Below are 8,765 nucleotides of genomic sequence, written 5' to 3'. Positions count from 1 at the left end.
ACCTGGGAGCCAGAATTGGCCCAGTAGTGACTTCAGAAAAACTGAGCTGTGCTATTTAAAAAAAAAAGAAAAAGAAATCTAATTTTTTTTCTTATATAAGGATAACTCAGGAATTAAAAGTGTCTAAATGTCTTTACATTGACAGAAGGCAGAGTTTCACCAGTTCGATCTATCCTATGATCTATATGAGCCGTACGTCCCCTTTGATTGAAGATGAGTTTGACATCACTGATCTAGACCAGCTATGAAAACGATCATACTTTCTATGAATTACAACCTTACACGACACATACAACTGCTTTGGAACAGATTGTCTAATGCTGTGGTCATCATGTGACAATACGGCCATTAAATTACAAGAAAGCTGCTTTTGTAGCAGCTGCCTACACGCTGCTCCCTGAACATTACCTCGCAGCTTAGCTCGAGCGCGATGTTTATCGGCGCCACTTATTTACAGCAGCGATGCCAAGCTAAATGCTCAAGAAGCGCGCTTATCGAGGTGAACTGCAGCATATGCGCACAAACAGATAAGTCAGCATGTTTTCACCACAGAGTGATTCATCTTCTGAAGCAAAGACAATCTTTGATGTTGCTTGCAAACCTGCTGTCTGATTGGCCGGCTGCCACTGAGCAGGAGGATAATCAAAGGTCAATGAAAAACCTAATGTTGACAAGAGACGAGCAGAAAACCGCTGTGTGTTTGGAAGAGAGTGTGAGCGTGTAAAAAGAGCGCACAGTGAGGCCTTGTAGTTGTTTGAATTTGCTACTGTACGGCGACTTTTATCAGATTAAGGTTTCACGCAGACTGACCAACACACACACACACACACACACACACACCCACACCATCCTTCTTATTTCCAGAGTTTATCTGAGCAGTATTTTGGGTGGATTTCTTCTTTAATCATCAAAAGTAAAAGGTAAGTTTAAAGACACAGCCACCCCATCCTCCATCACCTCCCAGCACTCTGCAGTGCTCTGGGAACAGAGAAAGTGGCACAGCAGCTAAATATAGAGTGGCCAGGTCACACCCACACCCGCACAGAAGCAGACTGGAGAACAAGGGTTTCTGGGTAAATGATGAACAAAACCAACTAGGAGGAACCAGGAAAATTAGTAAGCTAATGAAACACATCATTGTGTCATAACTAGGCTGAGGAAAGAGAGAAGTGGTGTATGACAGCGAAGGAGGAATAAAGTAGACGTCAGGGAACGATGGAGGGACGACTAAGTTCAGTTTCCATTGGGTTGATTGAGGAATGACGAGGAAGAGCACAAAGGAAAGGATGGTGCTGACTGCACGGTAGATTCTACGTCCCCCTCTCCTGTGCATCACCAGACAGGCAACACTGTACCTGTCAGTGGGACGAGGGAGGAACCAGTATAAGCATACTGCCACTTGTGATTGGCTGTCCAGCAAGCCATGCTTGAAAATTCTTCCCTAAATTGTAAAACCTCCATAAATTGCTGTGGATTTGGCTTCGGCTGCTGCTGGAGAAACGCAGCCCGCTCGCAGCATCATCTAATCATAGAGTGACTGGCCGATGTGCCGACGGGATCCCAGTCTGCTGCGGGCAGAGCTGCCGCAGCTGAAGCTAATCCTGAGATTCCTGAGGGGAGATATTCCAACCCTGCAGACAACCAAAACCACCCATTTTTGGTGATGTCTACACATCCATATGGAAAGCTGGAGCAAACATTTCCAAGGAGAAATTGGGTTACCGGTGCAGACACTTGGGCTCTGTGGATAAACAGTTAGAACCTCGTGTGGCATTAGGTGAGCTGCTAATCTGTCTGTCTTTTGGAGAGACAGGTAAATGGAGGTAATCCTCAACGTGCAGGAGGGGCAGCAATTATAATATGCCTGCACTGCATTTATGAACGAGGAGAAGCCGCTTAGCACAGGAAGTGAGTCGTGAGGTTGTAGGCAAAACGCTTCAGCTCCGCCCACGTACAAAGTGATCTTCTCATAGTTCACTGCTTTGCAGCTACTGTAGCTAACCCTCTAAGGTACTTAGCAGATTGCCATATGTCAATCGAGTGCTTTTCCTTCACTCCTATAGGTACTTGCTTCAATCGGCTCAAATCGCCCATGTTGTTGCTCTGCAGCCGCTCAGTATTAACCTATGCTAGTAGAGGCTGGGACTGTATATGTAAACGTTGACTGTATCGACTTGGATTTACGGCACCTCCTCCCAAGAGCCAACAGCACTTAACTTGATGGTGATGGTATGCCAAGACAGATTGCTGACTGGTTGAAAGTGGGACTTGCACACCAAAAAGACCGATCATAGCTGTGTTCACTTGACAAAAAAGAAGCAGAAAAACGAAAAGGAACAAAGTATGACCCGATGATGGAGCGTTGTTATGTTTATCTCTTTACTACAAAGAAGTTCTTTATATATCAGGATTTCTGTCTTCTCTGTTGGGCTAAAGTGAAGAACCAAAAACAGCACAAAGTACTGCATTAAACATTAGTTATTATTAATCTAATCTCACCTCGCTTTCACTGTGCATCTTTTCCTTCGTCCCCTCACTGGTCACAGCAGATGGCTGCCTCTCCCTGAGCCTGCTTCTGCTGGAGGTTTCTTACTGTTAGAAGGGGTTTTCCTTCCCACTGTCTTCACTCTTTAGCTAACAATCTAAAGCACTTTGAGGTAACTTTTGCAATTTGGTGCTTAATGGCACGTTATTGCTACATCTTTAATGCATTAAACAGATGTGATTTAATTCTAGGGACCTACAAAACTTTAACCGTCTGATTAAAGTATTAGTATAGTAACTACATTTCAGCACTACATGCAATGTTCAGTAAGTGCAGAGAAATTCATGCAAATTGGTTTTTAGTTCACCAAGTCTAAGAATTCTTAAAACTTAAAGAGGACAGTGTATTAAATACAACCATGACTCTGTATAAGGACGTATTAACGTCACAGAGTTTATGTTACAACCAATGATTTAACTGAGTCACGTTGGAATGCTGAATTCGAGGAAGTGCTTGCTACGAGAGTCATCAAACAGCCTAACAAGAAAATTTACGATCCATTCACAGCGCAATGAAGTACACAGCCAGTGTTCATTTGAACCTTTCCAATTCAATGACAAACTGTGAAAAACAAATTACATTCCTCTTTTCTTTATGATCAATAAGCCATTAGCTACCAATGAGGAGGTCATTACCTTGCTGATGATGTCTACATTCAGGAATTCAGGGAAAGTGGCGTCCAATGCCAATCACTAAATGAAGAATTATCTGAGAAGTCGAGACAGAGGAAAACCGTATCCCATAAGACGAAAAAAAAAGCACACCTGGGTGAATTTTTCCAAGGCAACAGAAAGTCCCAACATTTCCCGTGTCGCCTGTGCTGTATGAAGTGGGCGAGACAAAGTTATCACTGATATGACTACACCCATGGGGGTGATGCCAGGAATGTCCATCATCCTTTGCTGAAACTCCCGGATCACGGCCTGTTCTTCTTCGTTGCAGGCCACGACTGGAACTGGGCTGTGCTTGTGTTACAATATGTACATACTTGGCACACACCTCAGAGGCCTGAGATTTGTAGTGGCCTCTGAGTGGGCATTACTCAGTTTGCTAAACACCACAACAACAACAACAACAAGTCTTCCCCAGAGGCACTGTAACAAATACCTCAGGGGTCGGTGTGTGTGTGTGTTTCTGAGTTCAATATGAAGACAGAATGCGACAGCTGTGTGCACACCAACAGATGGGACGGGTGGTACAGTCAGCTGAGAGGAGGAGGAAACACTCGCAGCATCTTCCTGTGAGATTAAAGAGCAGTTATATCTCATAATGGCTATCCAGCAGCTGACTGGGAGCCATCGCTCCTAAACCAGCTGTTACGGGTCAACAGAAACCAGATTCGCGCGCAAGAGTGTGAATCAGTGCATAGCTGTGGACTTCCCACATTCACAGCGTGCCATAAATTCCCTGCTGAGGGATGTGTGGGACTGGCAGGAATTCCTCTGGGATAAAGGAGTGGACAGCAGTGTCTCCATGACAAAAAAAAGATACCAGACAGAGCAATTTTATTTGATTGCATGCCCATTTTACTCATAAATACTACACGCTCAATGGATTTAATTTCATTTCTACACTTTAAATTGATTTAACCGAAGCATGCATTAAGCTATTTTATGTTTCCTGTGGTCTAAATGTTAATTTGAAGGCATTTCCTTTCCTATGAAGAAAAAGCAGTACTAAAAAAATCTAAATGAAATACATTTAAGACTATAATCTTCCAGACAGATTCATCTCAGATAAATCCTAAACTGCTAAGCCTTACCTCCTTAGTAAATATTAAGCTTCTCAAGCTCCTCCCCCCCCTCAATTTGCATATGAAGTTTACAGTGCCCCTAGCATTGTTCCACAGAGTGCTGCTTTTCTGTGTTAAACACATTAAGAATATTGTTTTAAGAACAAACAGAAAGGGAGACACAATGGGGAACAACAGCAGCTCTCCTCCCCCTTTGCAACTCTATTACAGCTAACCTGGCTGTATCGCACTTAATAACAAACATGACACACAAGTGTTCGCAGGTGTGACTGCAGTTCCAGCTCTACTGAATCGACTGTATTTGTCTTTTTGTCAGCAGTTGGTTAAACTCCTCTGTTACTTTTAATGTTCTTCTGCAATGTTTTTATAATGCAATGATGCCATTTTGCTTAGTTTTAGGCAGGCACATCAGCAGATACACTTCTACATATCACATAAGATGCCTCCGCCACACTTAGAGACTGGTTGGTGAACTTCTGGTTGCTAGGAGGAAAACTGCCACAAAGAGGGTGCTGTACCAAAAACCTCCTTGTGATTGCCTTAGTTGCAAGCAGTCTGCAAATGCTCACTAACCACTAAAGGGGTGCAACCCCATTTGGAAATGGAGAAGGTCCATCTTCAAAGTAAAAGCTGATTTTTATCCTAAAATCAACCCATTTAAAACAAATAAAAAATGAAAAAAAATGTGCAGCTTCTGCTTTGAAGAATGACAAAGACCACAACCGCTTGGTGATTGGTCAGTGAGTTTTGCACAAAAGTCTTCTCTACAAACTAAATGTGACAATCTGCTAGCAACCTAAGCATTCCCAGTGAGGTTTCCTCTTCGAGACTGCCAGCAACCTCCAGCAATCACCCAAAACCAGTCAGTTAATGCTAATTTTTCCCTACCAACTGGTGGTTGCCATGCAGTCGCCTACAGGTCTCTGCGTCTGCGTGACCAGGGCCTAATGGACTACTTGAGCTGCTACTTTTGCACAACCTGCAAGCAGCTTAATAGCCCACCTGTGCCCTAGCTCTGCCTTTAGTGCCGTTTATGATTTTATCACAGTCATATCTGTTGCCACAGACTCCTGTTCTGTGAGATCTCAGAACAGAGCCACAACGCCAGATCAGTGCAGATGAAAAGAACAATCTTCTTTTGTCTATATGTGGTTTGAATTCTTGACAAATGGCTCATGTCCCATCTATCAGTCCTACTGAAGCAGCTCTGATTAGCTGCTGCACAGCTTACCTTTGACTGGCTGCTGTGCCAATATAACAATGACCTCACTGTGGCCACAGCTCGCACTGACTGTACATACACACAAAGTTAGAAACCAGTTTCAGTAAGAACGTGTTTATCTGGTCAATTAGTCATGTTTAAGTGCCATCTAAGTAAATTCTGCATCAAATGCACTCTTTCAATCCAATACAGGGACAGTGTCACTACTTTCCCTTTACCACCCTTACACTGATACGGTATCTGTGTAGCACTTTCATTGCAGTGAAAATCATTTGCCGTTGATGAAAACGAGCAGCGATCTAAAACACAGAATTGACAGCATTCGAGACTGAACAGCACAGCCTGGGTGTTTGTTTCCAGTCCGTTCAGATTCTCCGTGTCCTTCCCAATTTTCCCCTTTGTGTCCCCAAATCGGAGTTTTGGCTTGGGAGACCGAGACAGAGCGCACACCATCTTTCCCTTACCCCCGCCTCTTCCTGTTCTCCCCATCCATCCAGACCTCTAATAGCAGGGTAGGCTAACCGAGCGAGAAACAGGCCAGGGTTACCCCAGCGACCCAAACACAGCAGGGGAGAAGGGAAAAGGGAGAGTAGAGGAAGCAGGAATAAAAGAAAGACAGTGAGAGAGACAGAGAGAAAGAAAAGGCAGCTTGTTATTGGTGCCAAGAGTTCAGTCGGCCGGGTCTTTTAATGCCACCTGATCCTATTCTGACGAACCGTGACGAGACAGAGAGAAAAAGACCGTTACAACAAGTTGTTTTGTTTTTTTTGTTTGTTGTTTTTAACCCTCCACCCCAAAAAACCCTTCTACTGCTGTAATAGTGAGAATAAAAACTCATTTTCCTTCCACACGTTGCTCCTGTCACTTACTGAGATTACACAGTAAGTGACAGAGGAGTGGCTCTTCTACAGACGACTGCTGCAGATCAGACACTCCTGCAGCATTTTTGTGCTTCAGCTCTTCCAATCTGCTCGAACACGCCATCTTGAGGCGATGCTTTCAGATTGCAGATTGCAGCTGATTGCTGAAGATTTATGCCAAATCATTTCAACAAGCACTGAGGCAGATTACACCGGGTACTTCTGGACAGACACAGACGAAAAAGGGTTGAGAGAGAGAGTGAGACGGTGATAGAAAGCACATCTGTCAGGGTTCGAAAGCTTTAACATCATTACATAAGAGCACTCGCCTCACCCTCCCATCCCTTGCAACCCACTTTCCAGTCACCCAGTCAGACCAGTGGATGAGGAGGCCCAACAGATGGGCAGACATAATCCCCCCACCCACCACCTAGTCTAAACCACGAAGTGATAACTGTTAAGTAGCAGGATGCTTAAGAAAAGCACCATGCAGAAAGGCTAAACAGTCACACTAAAGCCAAGTGTTTTTCAGATATAACCGCGTTTGTGTTGCTTTCATCGCCTTTTTCCTACGGGCACTGAAGCTTTCTCTATAAAGACCCTGAGGCTTTGGAGCAACCTGCCAACTCACTGTCCTCCTTTGTGTGTAGAATTTGAGGGCTGTTTTTGTTTCTCTTTACAAAGCCAATACTGCTGATAGTCTTAGAGTTTCTAACTAAGAGGTTTGCTCAAATGGCTCTATTCTAATTTCCTATGAAATAGTAAAATTTCTCACTGAAGAACAGAGCAGAAATAACATTATATGTCAAATTGGTCATTAAATGTGTCGTTTCAGCAGCACATATTAACCCTCACATGAGGAACATAGCCTACTTTTTAAGTGTCAGCTGCACCATGAGGATAATAAAAGGGAAGATTTAGTACAACTGATTGGAGAAAGGACACAAGGAAAAGGTCATTTAGGGTGAGTGATTCTGAGTGAATGGCAGTTTGTGTGAATAAATCATGGAGCAGGCAGCGTAAGTGTCCATCTCAACTCATTGCTAATAGCCTGTTATAGCTATGGGGAGAGGTGCCAGACATGGGTAGCTCTCCACATCCTGTATGTTTTGGGAATAGATGGGAGGGGTGGAGACGAGGATGACAGGAGAAGTGAGGACGTGAGATTTAGGATGACAATGACCTGTATTGATACTGGGAGGGGCAGAGCATTGAACCGCCCTTCATCAGTGCTATTAGACAAGAACCTTACAATGTCCAACACCAGCGGACAAGAGAATGGACAGGAACAGGGGCGAAATTTAACAGAGCATCCAAAAAGTATTCACCCCATAATGACAAAGTGAATAAACTCTGCTTGAAATTCTTGCAAATTTATCAAAAATGTAAAACAAAAATATAACAAGTACATGTATTCACAGCCTTTTCCATGACGCATACAAATCGAGCTCAGCTACCTCCTGTTTCCAGTGATCATCTGTCAGATGTTTCTGCAACTTGATTGGGGCCCACCTGTGGTAAATTCAGTCGACTGGCTATGATTTGGAAAGACGCACACCTGTCTTTATCATTGAGGATAGTAATGAGCACAGTGGCCTCCATCATCTGAAAACAGAAGAACTGTGGAACCGCCAGAAGTCTTCCTACAGCTGGCTGGCCAGTCTGGGCAATCAAAGTAAAAAGGCCTTGGTCAGGCAGGTGACCAATAACCTGATGCTTACTCTGGCAGAGCTCCAGCATTACTGTGGAGAGAAGAAAACCTCCCAGCAGGACAACCACTTCTGCAGCTCTCCAACAATCAGGGGTGTATAGCAGAGTGGCCAAGTTGAAGCCATTCCTCAATAAAAGGCTCATGACATGACCTGGAGTTTGCTAAAAGACACCTGAAGGACTCTCAGAGGATGAGAAACAATTTTCTGGTCTGATAAAACCCAGCTTGAGCACTTTGGTCTGAATGGAAAGTATCACATCTGGAGGAAACCAGACACCGCTCACCAGCTGGCCAATACCATCCCTAAACTGAAGCATGGTGGTGGCAGCATCAAGCTGGGGGATGTTTTTCAGCAGTGGGACACTAGTTATGGTCAAGGGAAGGTGAATCCAGCAATGTTCAGGTCCACCCTTGATGATGACCTGGGCCCTATTTCAGGAAGCCAGTTTAGAAAACTCAGAGTGAAAAACGATACTCAGGGTTGAGTAACCCCGAACTGTCCAACTCGGAATATTCGGTTTCAGAAAGGCTGATAACAAGTAGTTCAGTCAACGCGGAGTTGCTTTAACCCCAAGTTAAGCGCGCGGACGAGGATACATAAAGCCCTGATTAGTGGAGCACAGATTAAGCGAGTCACCATGGAGACGGAGGGAAAGAAGGCGCGGTCAGTGTAT

General features: G+C 44.2%; 1 protein-coding gene across 12 annotated transcripts in view; it reads right to left on the bottom strand.

Annotated features, from left to right (window-relative positions):
• LOC102213501 (triple functional domain protein) overlaps positions 1-8,765 on the bottom strand; it is a 77,486-nt gene that overhangs the window by 47,982 nt on the left and 20,739 nt on the right. Inside the window, exon 1 of one of the 12 annotated variants that reach the window (XM_005745490.2) lies at positions 1,356-1,739. The exons of the other annotated variants lie outside the window; for them this stretch is intronic. Within the exon in view, the coding sequence (XP_005745547.1) occupies positions 1,356-1,461 (106 nt within the window). The 5' untranslated portion in view covers positions 1,462-1,739. Of the gene's footprint in view, positions 1-1,355; positions 1,740-8,765 lie in introns of those variants that run through there. 12 annotated transcript variants of the gene reach the window in all.

Source organism: Pundamilia nyererei, unplaced genomic scaffold (assembly GCF_000239375.1).
Source record: "Pundamilia nyererei isolate P.nyererei 1_Seehausen unplaced genomic scaffold, PunNye1.0 scaffold00159, whole genome shotgun sequence".
In the NCBI taxonomy this organism is placed as follows: domain Eukaryota; kingdom Metazoa; phylum Chordata; class Actinopteri; order Cichliformes; family Cichlidae; genus Pundamilia; species Pundamilia nyererei.
This window is presented reverse-complemented; position numbering and strand designations above follow the sequence as displayed.